The 25,238-nt window shown below is 45.9% G+C and overlaps 1 protein-coding gene across 3 annotated transcripts in view; it reads right to left on the bottom strand.

Annotated features, from left to right (window-relative positions):
- Positions 1–25,238, bottom strand: part of GRB10 (growth factor receptor bound protein 10) — a 201,913-nt gene that overhangs the window by 163,503 nt on the left and 13,172 nt on the right. For 2 of the 3 annotated variants that reach the window (XM_019483873.2, XM_006270561.4), the window contains one exon: positions 4,241–4,338. In XM_019483873.2, coding sequence (XP_019339418.1) covers positions 4,241–4,291 — 51 coding nt within the window. In that variant the 5' untranslated portion in view covers positions 4,292–4,338. Of the gene's footprint in view, positions 1–4,240; positions 4,339–25,238 lie in introns of those variants that run through there. The other variant, XM_019483874.2, reaches the window with a different exon arrangement.

Below are 25,238 nucleotides of genomic sequence, written 5' to 3'. Positions count from 1 at the left end.
TGGGAGCAAAGAAAGACACCAGCGTAAGCTTCCAAATGCAAGACAGGAAGATTAGAGTTACTAGTATTGTCACCTCTTCCACGATTCTCACAATACTTGTCATTATTCCTGAAGATCCAGCCTCTGGAATCAAGCAATTAAGAATCTGAGCTTTCATCATAAAATTTAGTTCTAGCCTCAGAGATTGCAGAGAAAAGCTGGGAAGTACAGCCTATGCCCTGACAAACTAGAAGCTAGAAATGAAAATAAAAGCCTTTCCCCCTCACACACAAGGTATTTCTGAAGATCTAATAAGTTGGGTGTGATGGATTGGAAACACTTTCCCATCCACTTTGGATACTCTTAATTAACTTTGCCTGTATTGTAAAAGCAGGAGCAGCAATAAAAGAGTACCAAGTATTCTAGAACTGGAAAAGCCTTCTGTCTCCACAAGGCAACTTGGGCAGAAAGTTAAGTTCTCATTAAACCAATGATCTCCAACCTTTTCATGGTAAAGATCACTTTATGGAAGTAAAGGGCACCCCAGGATCTACCATGCCCCCCACCTAGCCCGCACCACACCGCGCCCCGTCTCCCTGCCAGGACACACATCCCGCCGATGGGCAGGCAAGGGGGCAAGGCTCAGCCAAAAGAAAATGTAGAAATAACAGTATACAACAGTATATTTTATTCTCTCCTTGTTAATTTTAATATAGGTCTGTCTAGAATTAGTGAAAAATTGTGTGACCACAATAAGGGGATAGGTTGTTGGAGTGAGAAAACTGATATAACCTAAGTAGATATAATGGATGAGGGACCCACCTGAGGATCTGTGCCCAAGTACATAAAATGTTAGTCTTAAAGAAGCAGTGAGAACTCCCTCTAGTGTTCGTTACTGCTGGTGTGATCACATGGAAGATGAAAGGCCCAGCTATATTCCCAGGTCAACTGAACCCTGTAGTTATGGCTAAATTAGGCAGGGCTTTTAAATAGCGCTCAAGAGAGCACCAGGAGCTGGAATCTGGATTGCATGAGACAAGTAACCCTTGCATCACCTACCGACAGAATTGAGGTTTTGCACCAAAAATGTACCCATGCAGACAGAAGCTCCTCTGGGAAGGAGAGAAACAAGGTTTGTGATCCTGGCAGCTCCACATCCACTATGCTTCGTTCTTGGCCCGTTCTGCCACCCAGGGCCACGTGCAGGGGGAGGAGGGGGAGGCTCTTGCTGCTGGGCACAGCCCGATGGAGCCCTTGGGTGCCTGTGCCCCCTCCCCTTGTGCTCTGGGCGCAGCAGGCAACCCGCAGCAGCAGCCACTTCATCCAAGAGCATGAAGGGGAAGGGCACAGGCCCCTGGAGCCCCTGCCAGGTTGTGCCCAGCAGCAGGAGTCCCCCACCGCATGCCCCTGGGTGGCGGAAGTCCCAGACCCAGTCAGGCTGGGGACACCACACGAGTGCCCACTACTGAGCTGAGCTGCATGTGGCCAGCTGCAGCAGGGATCAAGGTACAGCAGCAGCCACCTCTGCTACTTCTGCCCCCACAGAGATGGGGAGGGAGCTCTGCTGAGTCCCTGGAGGAGTCCCCCTGGTGTTCTAATCCTCACACCACCCAATGGGGCTGGGACCCTACTTACTATCCACTGCTCCTGGATGAGGACAGTCCCTCACCATGGGGGTGTCAATCTGCCCCCCCCTTCTCTCCCCCACAGATGGACCTGCTGGGGGTGGCGCATGTGTGCATGTCCATGTGCCCAGCTGTCCCCCACAACCCAGGATTGACCTTAAGAGGCTCAGGCATCGACAGGTCGCAAGCTCCAGGTTGGTGACCACTGAAGTAAACCATTTTCAAAGGAAGATCCCTACCCTGCAGGCATATAAACCATAGTAACATAATGTGCATTTTGCCTTCCTCTATGGGTTGGTCCCTATGGTTAAGAATTTGTTATAGCTGTAATCTAAGGAAGTTTCTACTTTAGCTCAAGCAGTAAAGAATACTAGATTTTACTGCTGTTCATCCATACATGATCATCAGCCACTAGGACAAACTTCTATGAGAGCAGAAAGCTTGCAAAGAAGAAAAAAAAAAAAATCAACTGTTGTCACTGACTTCAAGAGACAAAAGTGGGTGAAGTGTCTCAGAGAAGAACAGGCCTCTCAGCCCTATGAGTGCTAACTTGGGGAAGACTTCGGAGAATGATGACCTTCAGCACTGAGTTGCACACAGAGAAGAACATCTGGTTTTGTCTGATTTTATAGTAAAGATCTCCATTGATGGAATATCTCGTCAAATTTCCCAGATTATTCATCATGTTCCCTAGTTTAAAGTCCAGGTTCAGTTTACTCACTTTGGATTGGAAGATTCATTTTTGTTAGTGCACGCCAGTGAAAACAGGCTATAGGGAGGCATTCATGTCTAGCACTGCAAATTTCTGGGAAAGTTCTAGCAAGAGTGAGTATACAAGCATTCCAGCCTGCAGCTGCCCCTTCTTCTCTGTTTCCCATGTGTTCCCCGATCAAGGTGACCCTGGACAGGTTAAGGCAGGGGAGCAAGTGCTCCCCTGCTCCCAGGAAGAGATAAGCAGCTTCTGCTTCCCACATGTTCTCAAGACTGAGTGAACCACATCTGGATAAGGCATGGGGAGACTTGTGCAACTGCTGTTCCCCTCTCCTCCACAAGACCAGGTCCATCCTGGTCCAACGAATGCACAGGGAGCATTCACCAGCCACTCTACTCTCCCCAGTCCTAGGAAGGAATCAGCTCCCCACATCTCTTTCAGACTGGAGGAGTGCAGCACCAGAACCTTATAAATGTTCTTGCCTTCACAAGAATTTCTTGCACAGGCAAAGTCTTCCATATTGAACCAAGGAAGAACTTTCTCCTAGAACTTGTATGTTTCCTGCGGGTGAAACTGAACAAATGCCTGTATGCTCCCACGTCCTAGCAGGAGATAGGCATTTCTTCTGTTAGAAATGTCACTCGTGTCCATACCCACAGACTAGTCTATCCAGAATATGTTAAGAAATGAAGAGCTAGCTGAATTAAATCAATGCTGGAGTGAAAAGGAAAAAGACATTCTACAGGGCAATCCTGCTATTTGTCTAAAGCTCCCACCATAATTTTTACCTGAACCCTAGCAGAGTTTAGAAAATGTTACTGCCAACTCCTATTGACAGTTCAGCTACCAAATAGTCATTCCAGGTTACCCTCTATCACCAAAAAATAAAAACATCTTATGGAAGGACAGTGGAAGCAAACTCCATACATTGAAAATTGAACTCTGGAACTCGCTTATAAAAAGATACTGAAACAAAAGTTCTCAAGAAGGACTAGTCGCCCCATGCTTATTGTTTTTAATTTAGTATTGGTGTGGCTGTAGGGCTCAAAGGAAGCCCAATCTGGTCTTGGTTGTGGTAAGCACTCTACATAAAACAAAAGAGAATAGTCTCTGCTCCAGAGAGCTCATCTGCACTCTCATTATACTAGAGTTAAAAGCATCACAAGAGGCATATTTTAAAAAGCCAACCACTAATTGCCTGGGGAATGGAAGAAGTACATTTTCAGGCATACTATTGTCTAGTTCTCTATTACAGGAGTATTATATCTTCCTCTCAAACATCTGGTCTTTGCTACTCTTAAAAATGAGATAACAACTAGATGGGCCTGTGATCCAAGCCAATACAGCAATCCCTGCATTTCCCATTTCTGCTAAATTGATATTCAGCATCCACTTCAGTGCAAGAGATATTGCCACATTCCACTGGTGTTCTGGCCTGGGAAAGTTTATTCCCTACCAACAAATCAATGTGTTTTTCACTCCAGACTGCCAATTTTATTTGCTGAAAATAGCCTTATCTTTACTGCAGTGGGGGGTCTGGCTTGCCCCAAATTAGCCCTGCACCTTCTTGGAATGCCATGTTAATCCCCTTTCCCTACCCAGTCTGTTGCTCTGCTTTCTGCCCTATCTGTCACTGTGTTACCTGTCCTCTCCCCAACCTTGCACATGTCACATGCATGCAGACGCTCCCTGTGCCACTTGTGGCACTCATGCCGTAGGTTGACCTCTCCTGGTTTATCTGTATTAGAGACTGAGACTGGTCCATGAATGATGCTGGAAATCCCTGCCAGCAACATATAATCACACTGAAAGTATTTCTAGAAAGTAGCTAAATCTGTATCTTAAACCGGAGAGTTTAACATCACCACCCCCACCCATCTCCACCATTTCACTACAACATAATGTTAAACAGTTTTAGACTTACAAGCCGGTATGGAAGATGTAGAAAGGAGTCTGGGCAGCCAGCTAAAGCCATTTGTTCGTTCAAATTTTCTTCAAATTACTTCTACTGCTTCACGGCACCTGCAGAGTATAAACAAGCTGTCAGAAACTACACCGAAGACATTTCATCAACTTACCATTGCAAACAATTTGAGAGAGGGAAGTGGAGAAGAACAAGGCGCTGAAACAATAAGTATTTGTGATAAGCATACCAAAACTCCTTCAACTATAACCCTACTTAATTCAGGGTCAGAATTAGTTAAATGGCCCTAAAGGACCATGAAGACAGTTGTATTATACAACTGAGCACTCCCCAGCAACTATCCTCCCTTCCCTTCTAAAGTGACTGAAGTACATTTGCTCATATATTTACAAAGCAGGCCTGGGGTAGAGAATCTGTTACAGTGCTAGGCAAATATGTCTGCTTGATTTTTCATACAATAAAAAAATTAGAGAGTTCTAATAAAGTGGCTATTATCAAGCTGAATCATTCTATGTGCCTAGTTGAAGGCATTGATAAGGAACTTTAAGGAGTTGTCAGTCTCTTTTTGGAGGCTTGTTATATGCTTAAATTTGGTTTCAAACTTTCTCTGACTTGAAGTCCAGATATCCTCAGTCAGAAATGAAACCTACTCATATACTTCCCATCTTATGACTCAAGCACTTGCTTATAAGTGAAAAGGAAAGGAGACACAACCATCTTTACATTTCCCTGGTATATGCCATTGTGCAGTCATGCAGCTCAACACAGTATATTCTCCCTTCTCAATTAGGATTATAGCAATCTCCCTTTATTTCTTATTCCATGAATACCTGGTCTAAATTACTAGAGGTGCACCGATACATTGGTCCGATATCAGATAGGTACCGATATAAATAAAATTTGCTGTACTGGATATTGGCCCGATGGGGCCGATAATTTGGCTGATAAACGCCCATGTTGCACGCAGCTGCAGTGCAGCATGGAGCGGAGCGGAGCAGAGATAGGAGCATGGAGAGCTGCCTCCAGCTAGTAAGTTGGAAGGGGTGGGGAGAGGGAAGGGGTGTGGGGAGACAGATCAATGCCCCCACAGTGAGGGAGGGAGGTGACAAGGGCAGGCACTGCCCAGGGTGGGGCGGGGACGCAGGACAGAGGCACGGCTCATGGGGGGCAGACATATCCCACATCTGCTTGCACCCCGGGAGGGCAGGGGGGGTGGTGTGTGGCCCCCGGATCTGCCTGGGAGTAGGCTGGAGCCGGCACTGCATGGGGCTCTTCTTGGCGGGGGCTGGGCTTGCAGCGGGCATTGGGAGGGGCTACAGCCACCCTAAATTTTGCTGCAGCTCTGCTCCCAGCCCTGTACCACCAGGTGCAGCCTGGCTCCATGTCCCACCTCCCCCTACATGCTGGGAAGAGCCAAGGCTGTGCCCACTCCAAGCCCAGGCCCCACCAAGAAGAGCTGTGCAGCACTGGCTCCAGTCCACACTACTCCGCGCAAATCTGGGGGGCACACCCCTCCCCTCCCCCTCCAAGGGTGCAAGCAGTGGCAGGAGCTGCCCCCCACCACAAGCTATGGCTTTGTCCTGCGCCCCTGCCCTCCTGGGCAGTGCCTGCCCCTGCCCCCTCCCTCCCTCACTGCAGGGGGTGTTGATCTGCCCCCTCCATGCCTCTTCCCCACCCCTCCCCCCACACCACACTGACCAGCTGGAGGCAGCTGTATCACATATTGGATCGGTATCGGCCGATATGCCTCCTTAAATATCAGCTATCAGTATTGGCCCCCAAAATCTCTATCGGTGCACCCCTATAAATTACAGGTGAGCTATAGCAGACCTGGGCAATTATTTTGGTTGGAGGGCTGCTTAACAAGTTTTGGTGAGCTGTCAAGAGCTGAAGAGTGGCCCCACCCCTTGGTCACCATCTTGGGACTGGAAGTCCTGGCCCCTAACCCCTGAACTTTGCCACCAGAAGTCCCCATGCCCCTGGAAGTACTCCTTTTGGGGAAAGGAGTTTGCCATCTTGGAACCAGAAAAAAAACACAGATTATATACTAAAAATCAAACATCCACAATAATATAATTTAATTAAAAAAAAAAAATGTTGTCCTGATTTATATGCGTTTGCATAGCATGTAGAGGTGATTACAAAATAGCTGAAAATGAGAATGAAGTCCAACTTTTTTATATGTGGTGGGGGGGGGGGGGGGTTATGCATGTAGCAGTGAGCAGGACTCTTCCCAGAAGCACGTGTGTGTGTGGGAGGGTGCGGAAGGGTGCAGGTGGGTACAATCGTTGTGGCGTATGTGATTGCGTGCAAAGGAGTGAGCGACTGTGGGGTTTGTGGGGGGGGTTGAGGGTATGGTGGAGTGTGCATGGGAGCCCCACCACGTGGGCCCACCCCACACAGCCAGAGCCCATACACCCTGTGGCGCACTCCCTACCACCAGCAATTGTGCAGGCCCAGCCCACTCCAAGCCTGCTCCTCACCACCTTGCCATGGCTCCTGTCTTGGCTCCTGCTGCCCCCTGGGCACACAGCAGGGCTGCGGCAGCTCCACAGCTGAACTGCCTTTCTAGGTGGCCCAGGAGGCAGTGGCTCCTTCCAGCTGCCACCACCACTGCCCCCAGCCCCACAGTACCGTTGGGGATCTGCACACGCAGACTTGACCCGGCGCGCCCTGTGCCTGCTCCAGACTTCTGGGCAGAAACTTGCTCAGTATGGGGGAAAAGCAGCCTCTCTCCCTCACCGCTGCCAGGCAGTTCTTGCTGCAGCACCAGGCTGTCCTGCATCTCCACCACTGTCATCACCGCCCAGGCTGCCCTGGAAAGGGTTCAGGGAAGGGCCACCCGTCTGCTTAAAGGCCTACAGAAAAAACCCTATGAGGACGGATTGAGGGACCTGAACCACTTCAGCCTGCACAAGAGAAGGCTGTGAGGTGATCTTGTGGCCATCTACAAACTCATGGGGGGGGGGGGGGAGAGACACAGCAGAAAACAGGGGATACAATGTTTACCAAGGCATCCATCAGGGTAACAAGAAACAATGGCCACAAACTGAAGGACAGCAAATTTAGACTAGACATCAAGAAAAAAATATTTACAGTGAGGGTTGCCAAAATGTGGAATACGCTTCCAAGGGATGTAGTGCTGTCTGCTTCCTTGGAGGTATTTAAAAGGAGATTGGACAGACACCTGGCTGGGGTCATCTGACCCCAGTGCTCTTTCGTGCTCAGGGTAGGGGGTCGGACTCAATGATTTAATAGGTCCCTTTTGACCCTAAAATCTATGAAATAATGGCAGAAGAGGAAAGTGGACTGATTTTCAGAAAAGTTCCCTTCTTCAGTAGTATCACCTAGCTAAAGAAAAGTTTCTCTGTTCAAACTGGCCAGACCAATTAAGGAAATGCTACCAGTAGCCTCACACATTCCTACCTAGGGCTGTGCGTCTTCTCCAAGCCAGTGCTAGTGTCCTGCTGGAAATGCCCCTTAAAGCAGTGTTTCTCAAGCAGGGGGTTGCAAGAATATTGAAAGGTTCATGAGCAAATCCAAGAAAAATGTGCAAAAGTGTGGGTTTCCCCTTGCAGGCTAGCAGCCTGCAGGAGGCTGCTTGGGACGATTGGAGGCAGTGGGTGCATGTACATCTGTGTCCACGGACACACATGGCCAGCATACAGTGAGGCCAGGTTGTGGGAGCAGCCCCAGCCACTGGATGTAGGTAAGTGGGGAGTGGGGTTTGGAGGTCCAGGGGCTTGTCCCAAGGGATGGGGCAGGGGGAAAAGGGTTGTATGGTTGCCTGCTCACACTGGGGAAGGTGGCTGGGCACAGGCTGTGGCAGGGCAGAGGGAGCAGGGGGGCGCCTGGCCCCTCAGCAAGGGAAGGGAGCTGGGGGTGGTACTTCATAGTGGGGAAACCATGTACCTGGGCCAACGGCACAGGGCTGGTGCCCATACATGCAGGGGCCCACACTCTCTGGTTGGAGGGTGGGACAGGGGCAGCATTTGATGCTCACACTTTGGCCAAGCATGATAGGGGCAGCTTAGGGCCCCCTCTAGACGGGCTGAGGTGTGCAGGGGACTGTGGGTCAAGAGTGAGGGGTCCCAGCATGGCCCAGGGGGGCAGGGGACTGTGAGTCAGACACCAGCAAGGCCAGGGGGGTGTTGGTCAGGACAAGACATCAATCTTGGCAAATGAGTTCCAGTACAAAAAGGTTGAGAAGCCTTGCCTTAGAGCACCCTGCTGATGTCTGACCAGCCTCCACTCATCAGATGCAGTCCCAGTAAAAGGGGAGAACTGTATAGCCTACTGCCACCACCCTCCCTCAAGACCAAGTTTTTTTGTTTAAATGATGGACTGCTTCTTTAAACAGAACGCTAGAACTTAACAGCTTGCTGCCTCAAGGCCAGTTGTTGCCACGCAGAGGGTGTGAAGTTCCACGTAAGTCTCTCCTTAGCTGGAATTTCAGCTTGAAGCCAATTTGAGTGGAAACCAACAGTTGAAAATCCTTTATCTCCATGCTCTTCTTCAGCAGTCAAGCTCCGATGCAATTCTTGAGCCATCTGCCTTCTAGGAGGTGGCAGAGCACTGTCAGTGACAGGCTCTTGGAACTGACTTCTCTCCCTTCATTCCAAAGAGTGCAAGTTGCTGATAGCCAGCTCATATTTCCTTCTAGGGCAGGGACTACTTTTTCATTCCAATTTCATTTAAATGCTAACATGTCGTCCCCCTCCATCCCCTCGCATGAAACAGAAAGCTGGAAGTTTAAACACCAGTTAAAAAGTCTGAAGCTCATAAGTTATAAAAAAAACCAAAAGTGGACTTCTCCAGGGGCCAAGGACTTTTTAAGAGTGGCAGGCTGCTGACTGCGACCTGGCCACTGCTGCAGCCAGTACCACCTGCTGCTCCCTCCACAGCAACCCTCAAGCTGTCTGCTGCCACAAGCCACCACCACAACCTCTGATTCCTATCCGCAACAGAGAGGCTGCAGAGAGGATTGGTGGCACAGCACAGAATGGAAAAGGGGACCACACCAGCCTGACCTATGTGCTGCTGATCTCCTATGCTGCTGGCTGATTAGATAAGACCTGAACAGGCTGGATCTGGCTTGCAGGCTGTAGGTTGCTGACCCCTGAATTACCTAATTCAACCACTGTACTCTATTTCAAGGAAACAAGTAACATTTATTTAAAAGTGGGAGGTGGGAGGGAGTCTTAATAGCACCACAGAATAAATTATGAGGTTCCCTCTTATAAAAGGAAAATTTGGAATTCGTAGGGCAACAGATAAAAAAAAAAAATCAAAATGTGTTTAAAGAAACACCGCAATACAAATATAATAAATAAATAAAACTTACTACTCAGCAGGCCATTACTTTGAGTTAAAATGGCACACTGATTTATCTATATCAATTATTCTTAAAAGTTTAGGACTAAAATCTTATATTACTTAGATTAGAAAGGACTCTCAAACTTCTAACAATGCTTTTTTTTTTATTATGGTGTGGCATGATGACCTGTTAGTACAGCTGCTAGGACATCCATAAAAAAATAAATCTTTACACATGCAGACAAGAGACTAAGCCAAAACCATCTAACTTTCACTCCTCAGAAGTTTACGTTTTGTTCTTACAAGGAAGCTTAGGGTTTTATTTTTAAAATACGTGTTCTACCTCAGTTTGACTAAAATACTTTACATGCATTTAACACACACCGCTTCAGGAGGACATGCACATCAACCTAACCAATCAGCCCAAAACCTTTTAATTTGTACACTATAGGTTTTGTAAACACTCAAAAGTTTAGCTGGCATGACTCTACAGGAGGTGCCATGACAGGGGCAGGCAAAATACAGCTTGTGGGCTGAATCCTATCTGCCACGCATTTTCATCCAGCCCACAGGTGCCCATCAATTAATTGTACCCCCAGCCAGCATGCACAGCTTCTGGGTGGGGCCACTCCTGCAACGGCCTGGGTACCTCCCTAGCCTCCAGCAGCTCCTCCTCGTGTCCCTACTACAGTGCTTACTCTGGGCAGAAGGTAGGAAACTGGCAGCAGCAGGAAGCTGCAGCTAAACAGAAGCGTGGAGCCTGGAGCCCACACCTAGCAGGGCAGCAGGAGCACATAGCTTGGGCAGTCAGGGTGTGGCTGTGAGGGTATAGGGTGTGAGGGAAGGTAAGGGGGTGTGGGGATCCCCCATATGCCCCCCTACGACACAGAGCCCACTGCCAGAGGCTCCAGCCAGTTTTGCGAGCTGCACATGGCAGCAAGGGGTGGAGCTAGGCCAGCCTGCTTCTATTGCACGGGGTTCCTCAGGGTGCACTGATAAAGATTTTTTGGCCGATACCAATGGCCAATTAACCAGCCCTATCATTCAATTGCCAATACGTAGCCTGGCAGCTTGGAGAGTAGCATCCAGCAGGTAATCTGGGGGGTCGGAGGGGGGGAGAGGGGCGTGTATGGGGGAAGGGGCATGGGAGGCGAGATTGAGGCCCCCATGATGAAGGAGGGAGTGGGGCAGGGGTAGATGCTCCCCAGCCAGGGTGAGTTGTGGGACATCGCCCCGGGCAGCTCGTCCAGGAGGCACGAGAGGCAGCTCTCACCACTGTGTGCATCCCCAGGGGAGGCATATGCCCCTGAATGTGTGTGCAGGGTTAGGGCAAGGGGCCAGGGCTGTGCCAGTCTCTTCCTGGCAGGGGGGTTGAGCCGAGGCTAGGGCTATGGGGTGGGCTACAGCCACTCCAAAATTCACGGTAGCCCCCACTGTAAGCTCCCCTCCCAGCGCTGCTGCCGCCCACACTGAGTACAGCCCCGTCCCAGCCCCCCCACCGAGAAGAGACCAGCGCAGCACCCAGCCCAGTAGCGGGCAGCCCGCCTTTGCCCTACACACAAATGAGGGGGGCATATGCCCCCCCATGCCTCCCCCAGGGGCACACGCAACAGAGGGAGCCACCAACCCCCCCACCCCTGGCTCCAACCCACACCTACCTTACCCTTCACCATGGGAGCCTCAATCTGCACCCCCATGCTCCTTCCCTCTCCCACACCCATTCCCCACCCCACACTTACTGACCAGACACTGCTCTGCAAGCTGCCAGGCTGCATTCCTGGCCACATGTATGCTGTGGCCATTCACATGTACAAGGCATTTAGCAATGACATTAAAATCGGCCACATCAGCCAAAAAAAGCTAATAGCCGATAATTTCAATTTTCCTTTTACTGGTGCCGATACAATATGGACTGATACATCAGTGCACTTCTACTCCCCATGGCTCATGTGCAGCTCCCAGGACTCCACTGGAAGGGGAAAGGAGATCAGCTCCCTGCTTTCTGGAGGAGTCCCAGGAGCTGCATGTGGCAGCAGGGAGCGGGGCCAGGATGTCAGTTCCATCATGCGGGGCTTCCTGCTGGTGACACACAAGTCCTGGGTGCTGCACGTGACCCACGGGGAGCCCTGCATGATAGATGGGGGCCAGCCTGGCTCCACTCCTTGTTGCCATATGGAGCTCTTGGAACTGCTCTACATCACTGGGCAGCTGCACCTATGCAAGCCATAAGCACCCGAGGGCCCACCGCCTGCTGCTGCCACTGGTAGTGGGGGCTCTGCCACATGGGGTGGTATGTGGGAGGGCCCATACCTCACACCCTCCCTCCCACCCCCGACAACCCTCCCACATATACACCCCCCCCAACTTACTGTTGCAGCGCTTGACAGCTCACAACTCATTAAGCAGCCCTCCAGCTGAAATAATTGCCCACCCCAGTGCTATGAGGTTACTGCCATAGAAGAGGTACGCTAGAAAAGAACAGTTATTTTTAAATGAACTTGGAAGCTGAGCTAGATTAAGGGGACTGTGAGGGAAAAGGAATGGAGGAGAAAGATTGGTTTTGTGCTACAATTTTAAAATCAGTATTTAAAAGCAGCATTCACAAAACAGTAATAATTCTGTCGCAACAGTTTATCATACTTTGTGCGCTTTAGTCACACAAAAGCTTCATGTAAACTGGAACCCCAGAGCCTGCTGTGCCACCACAGTAAAGACACGGTTCAAATTACACTTTGACTCTTGGGGGGGGGAGGGGGGGGAGAGGGTCCAGAAAAAAAACCCCAACTGATTAATTGATCAACAAGTCCACCTAAGTGAAGGAGCAATCCGATTGGAGATCCCCACCGCCCACATTATGATTTTCAAATCTTACAGGGGGCTCTCGTCTCTTGGGGGGGGGGGAGCTCAGTCATCCCCCCCCCCCATCTCCCCCTTAATTAAAAAGAATACATTTCAGCAACTTTATGAATTACTTTGTTTATTCAAATTACAAAAGGGAAGATTTAAAAAAAAAAAAATTCACATCAATCCCTCCATTTTTTCAAACATCTGTGAACGTGTTTGTATCAGATTTCAACCATACTCTTGAAATGTCCCTATTCTTGTAAGTTTAAGAAGGACAAGTAACAAGATGTTATTCAGAAGCTGTCTTTTTTTCCATGGAGCTTTGCTGAGAACTAAGAGAAGGGTGATTCAAGAAGCCTGCAAGCAGAAAGCTCTTTCTATGTAAAGTCACATCCTCTTACCAGCATCAGCACATTCAAGAGCTAGAGATCAGCAAAACAGCAACACAACACAGGGTGTAATATATATGACCCAGCAAAGACTAGAGGAGCATGTCTTTGTGTAGAGCCCCTGAAAGAAGTATGACAGCTCAGATTTCAATGTCCACCACAGACTCTCAGTTCAAGAGACACGAACTGCTTTGAAAGGCAGACTTAAACCCTCAGTCTCTCAGAACATTAAGCATGCTGTTTTTGCAATCATTTGATCAAAGGAGGAAAAAAATCATACTAGTCTGGCACATGGAAAACTTTCCAGGCATGCATATTAAAGCTTTGAATCTGTATTTAAGTATTATTTGTTTCCATTCACACTCTGAAGTTATCTGACCAAAGGCAGTAGATTAAACAGCTAAATCATAAGCAGTCAGGTATGTCTTTGGTGCAAAGACAAAGGTATCTTGCGCTGCCCTGTGGAAGCTCACAGACTCACTCAGCCTACGCAACTACATACAGTGCAACGGGAAGATGGCAATGATATGGTCATTTTGCCAATCGAGGAACTTTTCCCAAGTTTTGCATAAACCATCTGTCAAAGTCTTTAAATTCAAGGTTGGGGAAGGGGGGGGGGGGGGGGGAAAACACTTAGAAAAGTAATTAAGAAGGGTAAAGGAAAAGAAAAAGCAGCAAAAATGTTAACCTAGCATGAGAAGCTATCTTGAGAGAAATTTGAAGACTGGGTTAGTATCCTTTCATGAAGGTACAGAAAGCAACTGGAAGGATTTTTGGAGGGGAGGCTGTTTTTTGTTGTTTTTTTTTTAAATAAAAGCATTCCTATGAGTGGTCTCTCCCCATCCCATTCTTGTCTTCTCTCCTTTCCCCACTCCTTAAAATCCTGGCAGCTTCAGGTTTTGTCTTCGGGATACACACCTCTAAAGCTCTAGGAAAAAAAAAACCCTAAGGAATCTTTGCTGCAAAACTATAGCAGAAAGCTTCCTTTCTCTGTGTGTTCCTCACCAAGTTAGAGGCAGCACTGATGAGACATTCCCTTCTCCCTCCCCCTACAAAAAAAATGGTATGTACTCATTAAACACTGCTTGCTTTCTGTGCAATCCACCTTTCAAATTCTTTCAACTGACCACCATCACGTTAGTATTTCTTCTCCAAGCAGCATTTCTCTTCAGGATGTGAAAGACCAGGATTTGAGAAAAGCCTCTTTATGCACACACTTTGCAGGTGTATTTCACACAAAGCAGGCAAAACAAACAAGAAAGCAAACACAAACACCAAATAGAATTGCAACATCCTCCTTTGCAAGTCACCATTCAATTTATAATGATAGTCATTTGTAGCCAATGACATCCAAGCATACTTGAAGGTTTCCTTGTGCTCTGTCCTGGAAGTAGTAATAGGGAAATCTGAAGCAGCAGCCCAAGTTGAGCACCTTAAAGCATCACTTTCTGTATAATCCGAGTGTTCAAAAGCATTTTATATTTTGAATTTTAAAAAGAGGGGAAAAAATCCTCCACAAACTATGCAACTCTTTCTCTCTCTGTGTGGCATGTGCACACACACACTTAGAAATAATTTTATTCCTTCCTGTGACACGATTAATTGCAAAACTGTTAATCTAAAACTCTAAATGTTATGCATTGAAAAGGAAGCCAATTTCCTGAAAGTGTAGGTTCTTGGCAGCAAAACCTCATATTTTGGAGAACCTAAATCAAATGTACATTTTAGAAGTACGGAAGTGATATGAACCATCTCAACTCATGCCAGAAAAAAAAAAAAAAGATTCATTTCAGAAAATTACCAATACCAAGACTAAATACTGGCTTTTTTCTTCCACCAGGAACAGCCAAAGATTTTGATGATGATATAAAATGAGGTTCAGATGAAATCCTTGTCAAGACTGCTTAAAGTAGAAAAGGACAGGAAAGACAGTGAGGAAAGTAGTTTACATTTTTCTAGCTTTCAGCTGAAGTTTGGCCCCAGACTTGATTATACTGGATTTAACCTAAGAGCAGCCTTCTTTGGCATATCAAAACCTATATATAGTTCCACTATTTTGCCTCCTGAACTGAAGCTTTTGGTCAATGAGTAAATGACAAACTTAAAATGAAGACATTCTCCCAAGTACAGGGTCACTGTAGTAAAAGGACAAATACTGTTCTGTATAACTTCTGAGAATAAAGGTCCAATGGAGGGAAAACAAGCACTTTTTGAAGGGGAGCATGACCAAAGCAGTTTATAGCATTTTCTTTGGCACAATTTTTTTTCCCATTTAGAACAAATATCCTGTATAATCAGGTGGGGTGGGGGTGCTTAGTTTGGTTTGGTAAACAGAAAGAGGTTTATTATTTTTAGCCTAAGTTGGGCAGTGTTGTCCGCTTCTAAGCCCAGGGGCAGCAACATTTTTGGCTGGAGTGCCAAAAACACCACAACCTTGACCCACACCTTGACTTGGTATGCCAGAAGCAGGCAGCAGGGAAGCTGCAAGGGGCCCAATCCTTGTTGCTAGCAGCAGGTGCGCTCACATCTCAGGGCAGATGGTGGGAAAGGATCCGAGGCTGTACTGTCCCAGGCCCCAGCCACTGTTGCCAGGGCTCTGGAGCCTGGTGCAGCTGTTTGCAGCCTGCCCGCCACCTGCTGCAGATGTCCAGCAGCTGCATGCACACCTCAGGGTACATGGCTGGCCCCTCCCCTGCCATCAACTACAAAGTGAATGTGCAGCTGTAGCCACCGCTGAGCCCAGCCAGAGCCCAGTGCAGCTGTTCCCAGCTGCCTGGCTCAGCCAACCTGGGCTCTGGGCAGCAGGCAACAAGTAGGCTGCAAACAGGAGCACTGGGGTCCAGCCCGGACTCTGAGCAGCTGCTGCCCACCACAGAGTCTACAGGCTGCTTGCACCATATGTTGCAGCCTCCAGCCCAGGCTCCATAGTGGGCAGCAGCTACTGAGCCCAGGCCAGCTGTGGCGAGCCAAGCAAAATGGCCTCATGTGCCACCCCTGTTGTAAGCACTTGAGGACTGAACACCCTGCAAGCTGCACCAACAGGAACTGCACCCAGACAAGCCATTGGTCCCATGAGCCACATACTGAAGACACCCTGGCTGTACTGTGAAATCACCTCCCCCCAGGGTATCACGCACACCCAGCTCCCCCAGCAATGCCATGCTGCAGTACCCCACCCCTGAGGCAGGGAGCAAAAAGCACAGGGTGCAGGGGGTGCTTGGAACCTTTGGGTGCTCTTGAAATGGGCACATTGGGGGGGGGAGCGGGTGGGGAAGTAGTCAGACAAGATCCCAGGGGCCACTTAACCCTATGCATGCCACATGCAGCCTACTGGCTACCAGTTGGATAACCTTGGCCTAGGTAATCACTAAAGCATCTAAGTCTAAACAAGGCTGCAGATATTACTAACTGGTTAGAAATTGTGTTTTGCAAGCAAGATCCAGTGCCCCATGATGCATGTTTAAAAGTTTAGGTGACTTGCCACAAATAGAGCCCTAATGGTCTCCAACTCCTTTGCAATCTACTTGGCACTGGCATTTATAAAAAGCCAGTGCCAGTGTTCCTCCAGTGGTCTAACCACAGAATTTCTCTAAGCAGCTAAAGGTACATTTTCATGTTGTTTCAACTATTTAATCAAAACTGGTAAAGGATCAACTACCAGCAACAATACAAGATTACTAAAGAAGATTCCATTCCCCTGATGCTTCAAGCATTCATGGACACCAAATTCTTGACTAGGGAGAACAGGAAAAGGACTTAACACAATGCTCGCAGGGGATACTCTTACTTCCCTAAGCAGTAATATCAGCTCTTAAAGCCTTCCAAGTTTTAAGACCATCTAAATCAGATAGATTAATACCTAGCTCTTAAATCAAATCCTTTGTATTACATGGACTTTGGTCAAGGGTTTTGAGGTCTGTATCATTATCATCTCCCCTTCCTCCTCCATTTAACAAACGTGGAAACAGAGAAACAGAGCAGTAAGTAAATTTGAGGTCTTTCAAACAGCCAGCAGCAGGAATAAAACCCTGATCTCTCAAGTCTCTGCCCACCTGAATGCAGACATGTTTACAGCAGTTTCACTCTTAGAAAAGACCTGCAATTTCATTAACTTGACATCTATTGCAACATTTTGAACAGCATCCTTTGCACAGTGCTGAAACTTGGGTGAGGTAGAATTTATGTAGTCTGTGGATTGGCAGACAAGCTGCCACCTAACATATAGAAACAAACTACTTAACACAGCTTCTCCTTCTCATTCTTATGAGAGTTTGCCACGTACAAGTTATAACATACTTGAGATGCCAGCGTGACCCACTAGGATGCCTTCCATTCACAGATTCTTCCTGTGAACCATGCAACAGAGAAGTTGGGAAGGGGAAGGGGGGCAGGCGGGGACTGGGTGACAGTAAAGTATAAACTAAAATCTAAGGTTTTAAAAGAAACATGTAGCTAGACAAAAACTTCTGTAAATTGAAACTGTTGCATACAGAGTTTCAGTATATATTGAATTACTATTTCATTTTGCTGATGAATAGTCCATGCTTCAAAGAGCATGGACTTTAAGAGCATACTTTACCCGCCATCTCTCACCAATTTTTGATTTTGAATAAGACTAGTACTAGTTTTGAGATAGCAAAGCCATGATACTAAGATCCAAGATCTTTCCTGACTTCAGAATACAATACAGAAGTTCTGAAAAACTGACAAGAGTTTTTTTCCTCCATGTTCTTCCCTAAACCCATTCCACTTCTTAAAGGTTATTCAGATTTACCATTGTATAACCAAGTTCAGATTTACTGTTTTATAACTGAGTTCTTCTAACTTGGACAGAATTTTGTGGTAGCATGGAAGAAGTGGAATGGGTTTAGGGAAGAGTAAGGTTTGAGAGACAGAAATGGAGGACAAGTAGTGAACAGTTCACTTTGAAGTGTTCAACAACTGGAGGCAACAGGTGCTACATTTTGCAGTTTTACTTTCCCCTTTCTGTGAAGCTAATGTTATTCAAGCTTTAAAGAGCTACATACTTTACTGTGAATCTAACTAAATGAAGCAGCATCACCCCAAAACTACCACAACCCCCCAACAACTGCCAAAATCATTACTGAAATGTGTAAACCTAGCAGTTTGAAATGTGCAAAAATATTGGCTTGACTGCACTTCCTAAACATAGTGGAAAGAAAAACAGCATGTTTCAGTAACTTAAATCAAGATTCTCACCATTTGGTACAGCTGAAGGATGCCAAAAAGTTACCTTCTTCCCCAGGTCAGCTTCTCTGCTTCTTGGCTATATACATGTTCAACAACCAAAGTCAGTTCCATGGACAGTATTATTTGCTAGAGGCCTTGTCACTCCAGCCTTCCAGGAATTTTACAAGTCAGTGTTGAAGGATTTATAACTTGAAATGTTATTAACTAGTGCAACAAAATATGAAATAAGGCATAAGCTAATTTCCCTTTTATAAAAAATTACTTATGAAAAAAATGTTTTAAGGGAACAGTGAGCTAGTCATATCAAGATTGGAAACTGGGCCAGCAAAAACCTAACAGAAAACTTTGTTTGTACTTCTTTGGGTAGCTGTCTCCTACTTGAGATCACTGACTGTAGAGCTACAAGTTATTCTCTTCCTAATTGGGTCCTTGTCTAAAATAGTCATGTTATTTTTAGCATGGTACTTAAGTATCTGAACTGTGGCCTGTGCAGCAAAAGCTGGCACGTGTCCCTGGCCATGCCAGGAATTCCAATATTAAACATGAATGCACATGCCACATATCTGGGCCAACTTTTGTTCTTCTTCATTGTGGTTCATGCAAGACTTTAAAAGTTTAACACACTAGCAGCATGCCAAAACAGCACAGGATTATAAAGTGTGTATTCTGTTCCCAAAGCATATAGCATTTACATACTCTTTTGGCCACAGCATGACACAATATTTGCCAAAAATGCAGCTTTATGAGAAGGTTTCTTAATTAAGGGAGGAAGCAAGTGTTCCCTTGGCAGGATGCAATATGCATTATTATTCTGCTCTATATAAATGCTGTTGGTATCAGAAGAAAGGCTCTTGAAAGGAAGCTAAGAAACACAGCTTAAAAGAAGAAAAATACTTGGGAGGCAAGAAGTATCTCAAATTGACACTCTGGCTGGATCAGAAATGGCACATTTCAGTACCTAGTTTATTCAGGAAGTTAAATGTTTAAGCTATTTGTTTTAACTGCTGTAGCACAAGACACTGAGTACCTGAGTTACATCCAGGAAGGCAGTCAGCACATTATCACATCACCAGTTTGATGATTTTTGGCACAGTGATTGATTAGCATCTCCTTTCACAGCAGCTCCAACATATAATCCTTCCATTCCCAATCAAGAAGACTGTTGGGTCTCCCATGTCCACAAACAGCACTCAAGCTGGTAGGCCATGGTTAAACAGGGTCTCACCTTCAACAATTAGACACTGACTTGTACAGTAGTGCCAAGTAACAGCAGTTTCAATTTAACAGCAGCTTTTGAACAATGCTGCAGCACCTGTGACTTCCTTCTCACGTTCTTGTTGTGATAAAGTATTTAGCAGGATTCAGAGATTTGTTAGAATCTGACAAGGCCACACAGTGAGCGCTTCTGCTATGGCCTCAAACTTGCGACCCAGCCCCCACTTCTTTGACTGTAACTCCAGTTGATTCCATAGCCAAGCAACACCCACTCACACACCCTGTTTTGGATTTTCATGAGCTCAATCATTTGTGAATTGGCATTAAGGGTTTCTTACAACTGCAGACAAAGTTTAGCAGCTTTAAGGAGAAACTTCTCAGAGACAAAGTAATATTAATTACCAAGCAAGTTAAAAAGGTTGAAAAGTAAAAGACTCCTTTTATCTGACAAAAAAATAATAATTATAACAGTGGCCATCATTGATCCAGCTCTGCCATTCTGTACCCTACTAGAAGAGTAGATATTGGTACAAAGCAAGAGTAAAATCAACACAAGGAGTGACTGCAAGAATTCCAAGGTACAGGACTATATGGAATATGAACTTGACTCTTGGTCTCTGGCTCCTGTCCTGCCACCCAAAATTGACCTTTGGAGATGCATGAGAGCTGTAAAACTAGAACTAAATTAAATCCTCATCTCTTGGAATGAAATAAAAAAAAGATACCTAAAGAGGCAGAACACTAGCCTTTTTTTAATTACAGAAATGCACTAATTATGCAAGGGCAACTTTGCATGCTCCTAGGTCACAGTTCCCATTCTCCAAAGGTGGCAAGATTCCTACGAAGAGCACTGTGAAAAGCAGAGCAAGCCATTACACAGCAAAAGTCTGTGATGTTCAGTGATCTACCTCGCTAGTCCTTGTGCGTCCACCTGTCTCTCTTACCTTGCACTTCTGTTGTGAGCTCATCTCAACAAACACCATCTTTGTTAGGTCAGGAAGGACACGAGTCCAGAGAGGACCTGACTTGCATAATTAAGGAAAGAAAGCAAAATGGAAAGAAAGCAAGAATTTTGCTTTGATTTTGTCCCAGGGTGTTGCACAGTTAGGTTGAGTCTCTAGTCCAGATCTTTCTGAAGGGAAAGGACCATGCTATCCATACACTGCCACCTTGCAATATAATGTGGAATTTTGGGTCCCTTTCAAAAACAGTTTCCTGCTACCTTCTGACAGTCCTATCTTTGCTAGATGTCTCTAGTCCTTAAGCAATCTTTTCTTCAAACATTTCTACAGTATGTGGAACCAGAACATTTGGTCCTCGGTCATAACTGACAACTCCTAGCAGGGTTAAGTAGGGTCACAATGACTAACACATATTACTTGCATAATTCTGTATTTCATCAGCTTAATCCAAGCACTACACAAATCCCATGTAATTTCAGAAGTAGTCAGAATTTAGAGTTCTAGGTATAGATGCTTGCAGCCCAAGTTTGACTGCAGCAGCTCAGTAAAGCATCCACATATTTTAGAGTCTACTTATTAAATCTGGCGACTCCTGCTTTCTAAGAACAGAAACACATTGATTGTGTGCATGTCCTATTCAAATTTAGGCTTTTTTCCCCCACTGGCCTTTTCAAAGCTTTGTAGTGGCTTCAAATAATCCTTAATTTTGCTATTGCTTATTTATTACTAAGAGAATTACTTATTTTAATTCACTGCCCTTATTCAACAAAAGCTAAGCAATCATAAAACTCAGAAAAGCTGTTCAAAAAACACATTTGCACAACTTGTAGTACTGAGTGGAAATGGCCATGTGGTTTATAATTGAACTAAACTTACAGTTTTTACTATATGCTATGTATAATACTGCCCACCTCAATTTGATGAAGAAAGTTAGCACCTGAACCAATTCCTATGGATTAAGGCCCAGACTTTTAAAGAGTATTTAAGAACCTAAATATGTGGATGGCTGGTTTGAAAAGTCTGTTAAATACCTTCCTTTATGTACTTCAACCCTCATTTTTAGAAGTATGTTAGCACTTCAAAACAGGAAGTGGCATCTAGTGACATTTCTAGAAGTGTCAGTGGCATCTGTAGGTGCTAAATTTCCTTTAAAAGCTAAAAAATCTGACCCCCAGCTGTTTAACCCTATACCCTGGGCATGTCCACACATGCTATTAATGCACCTTAGGCTTACAGTGCAGTTAAATAAGGCACAGTAAACTTTCCCCAGGGACCCACCTGTGTGTGTGCCCATTAGGAGCAAATTTGCTCCCAATGAGAGCACTTCAGAGCAGAGTTTCTCTGACTCTGCTCTGCCCCTCTACAACAGCCAAGGGGGAGCTCAGGGCTCCCCTGGGTACCAGCATGGAGGTCTGGCCTGAGCTCCCGGGGGCAGGGGGAGCTGTTGGGGAGTCTGGACAGCTGCCAGCCAACCCTGTGCCCCAATCTACAGGGGGCATGGAACTGTGTATGAATCCATACAACTCCCCGCCCGTGCACATCAGCACGTAGAGTTGGCAGGCAGCTGTCTGGGTCCAGACAGCTCCCAACCCCCTGCTGCCTAGGCTGACTGGAAGCAACTTACTCCTCAGCTGTCAAAACATGTGTTACTGCACAGTACCTAATGTTTGGTTAATCTGTATCTATAGGTACTAGCAAACCACTCATTAAACTAATTTACTGTGCAGTAATTGCTGCGCATGTGTAGATGGTGATGCTTTACTGCACATTAGTCTAAAGCACCGTAAAGCACCTCATGCAGACACACCCCCTGGGTGCAAGAATCCACCTATGTCTCACCATAATCAAACCAGAGACTTAGGAACAGAGAAACAAACATTGCAGGCCTACATCCTGTAATCAGCAGCATTTGAAATGCTTCCTGCTCCAGAAGCACCATTTGGAGGACTAAGTGAAGTAGTTTGACATGTGTAGTATTCAGTTACATGCTCAGATATGAGGCAGGGGGAAAAAAGTGGCTTACAGGTATGTTTAGTCAACTGTCAGAGGGCATGGGAAGGTCATACCAGCCACAGTACCCTTTTTTGAAAGTCTAAGCAGGAAACAAGTCATCTGTGCAGGCTTATTCTAACACACCAATATATTAGAGAAACACCCAGGGGCTATCTATTGGTAAACCACTTTGTCAAAATTTACTAGCCAATAACCAGTTACAAAAAAAAAAAAAAGATTAAAACGTAATCCCTTTTGTTTTTATTTTTTAAGCCACTGTCAAATGCTGAACTTCACCCACTGCTCCACCCCAGACTTTGTTCTTTATGTATGTAAGGCCTTTTGGAACGTTTGGGGGAAATCAACATAGTTAGACAGGGCTGCAAGCACCATCTTTAGCCAATTCTTTGTCCTTGGAGAACAACAAATTCCTGTCTCTCTCAGCACTCACAGTCACTCTCCGCATCAATGAAAGCATGTCCTGAGTTACATTCTGCAAGTCTTGCAAATTCAATGTTACTTGATTCAGGACTTCGGTTAGCCTTTAATTATGGGATTGGAAGTTATTTAAACTACCCACAGGGGGTTAAGAGAAGCCTGAGGCTCACATTTGCTTTGAATTATAGAGTGTCAAAATTAAAGTTAGTTTGCCATCTTCTCTTGAACAAGCCAGACTGAAATGCTGACTCAGGAAAAAAACAAGTTTGTTTACAAAGATATTTGACATCCTTTCTTTAATCTAACCACTACACTGGTTACATTGCTTTAAGACACTGGCATAGATTGTCTCACTATATCCACCAGATCCTTGACACCACAACACAAGAAGATTGTGGAAGTAAGAATCTAGTTACTAGCATACATGAAACTGAACTATATATGTCAGAGTAGCATAGAGCTGTACTGCTGCCCCTCCACTTAGTAACAAGGTATTTTATTTGAGAGCTAAAACTATACCTTGCGCAGATACCCATCACATGACCTCAAGCAGTAGGATCTGGGAATAATGACTACCACATTGTTAAAGTCATCTGAGACTATAGAGGCAATTCCTTATCAGAGACTGACTCTACTGGGGTGGAGGAAATCAGCTTTTACAACTGTTAAAACTGGTTTTGCCATTTCATTGAGATTTTCTACTGTGTGCAAGCTAGACACACTTTTGTTTATTCATTACACCATGTGGTGGCCTTGGAATTCCCTCTTATCCAAATTGCCACCATAGTGTAGGATATGCCAAAGAAACATTTATTCAGCAGTGACACCTGTGGTTTTGAAGCAACTGAAGCAAGCCCAAATTGTAAACACAAATTAGTTACCTGCAACACAAATGGGATGTTTATCTTATTTGTAGTATAAATACTTGGTTTTCCCTTACTACTATTACCTTTCTAATGTTTAACTTCCTTGAAATGGCTATTGCCACCTAATGTGCCAGCAAAAAAAATCTTTTCCCTATGCATTCTGCCTTCCAAAAACAAGATTTGTTTCTTATTTGGAAGTCACTGATATTCTAAGAATGGCTTCACACAGAAAAAGATTATTATAGCCCATATTTGTAAGAATAAATAAAAAAAAACCCCACATCGTCTTTCTTGTATGCAAGGTCATGATTTAAAGGTTTTGCTGAAAGAGGGAGGAAAAAAGTCCATAAAAATCCAAAACCAAAAATGCCAAGGCAAGCAGAGCAGCTTTTGTACACTCAATGCATTTTTTCCAATTAACTTTAGGAATTGAACACTTCCTAGATACTGCCCACTGCTTCTACGGCCAAATATGCCTGTATCATTTGATTATGTATTAAATATTAAGAGTAATGTTTCCAATGTTCTGAAGGCCCCTAGTAGATGCTTTTTCAATCGTGGTAAGGCTTTTTCCACATTTTTCTACACCTACACATGCACAGGGCTGGCCATCAGGAGAAGGGGAAAGAAAGAAAAAAAGGGCACAACAGCTTGCACTGGTGCTGCTGACCAGCAGAGGGAGCTCTTTCTGATCAGCAGCACCACTGAAGAAATTAGATGCCTCTACTAAGGACACATCTCTTAGGATCACCGCCAGGGAAGGGAGGTGGTTGGGGCAGGGAAATCCCTGTCCTGTTGAACCAGGCACAGTGAGAAAAGGGATCTTGGATCCTGGGGATCCCTTGATTCCAAGAAAGGGACCAAAGAAATCCCTCTCCAGAGCTAAGCAAAGCGCAGGGTTTCTATATAGCAAGGGCAGACAGAAATTACCCCCAAACGGTAGAGAAACCTTTGCCCCAGCACAGACCTCAACTCTGCATTCTCTCTGTCCCTGACAGCACCACCTGCTCCATGCTGCACATGGGGACTGGGGTTCACCCCTCCTGTACTTTGTGCTGCCAGGGATGGGGAGAGAACCTCTGGGGTTGGGGCAAGAGTTTCCCTGCAGCAGGTTCTGTGGGTTATTTCCCACCCCTTGCGCAGTGCAAGTTAGAGGGAGAGAAGAAGCAATGCACCCCTAGGATGCTGGATAACCCAGTATAGACCTATCACCCAATGTGTTCCTGCCACCTGCTCAAATTAAAGCTGGACAGAATGAGACTCTGAATACTGACTTTGCAGCTAAACTATATGTTTTGGATGGCTTTGCAAGACAGGCCTGCATAGAGGGTGGCATGAACACCTGCAACAGGCTAGTCAAATATTAATTTGCAATACAGCAACACCCAGACTGAGGTCTGTTTTAACACATCTGTGGCACCACATACCACACATTCAGCTGTTCTCTGTACTGCATGGGAGCAGCTCAGAGGGGGATGGGGGTTGACCCCTGGATATCCAGGGGTCAAAAAAAACCCATGCAAAAAAAAAAAAGTGGAGTGATGCATGCAGGGGGAGCATGTGACACTCAAAACAGTAGCTTAGCCAGCCGGAGCCATACTGCAGCTACTGGCCAGGCTCCAAGTGGCAGGAATGCCACCGCTGCAGCCCTGGGAGGCCCCAGAGCACATGTGGCACAGGTGTTCCCCGGAGACAACTGGAAGGGGCACAAGATACACCGCCACTAGTTGTCCCTGGGGTACCAAACATTGCAGACTCTGTGGCT

This window comes from Alligator mississippiensis, chromosome 5 (genome assembly GCF_030867095.1).
Source record: "Alligator mississippiensis isolate rAllMis1 chromosome 5, rAllMis1, whole genome shotgun sequence".
NCBI lineage: Eukaryota > Metazoa > Chordata > Crocodylia > Alligatoridae > Alligator > Alligator mississippiensis.
This window is presented reverse-complemented; position numbering and strand designations above follow the sequence as displayed.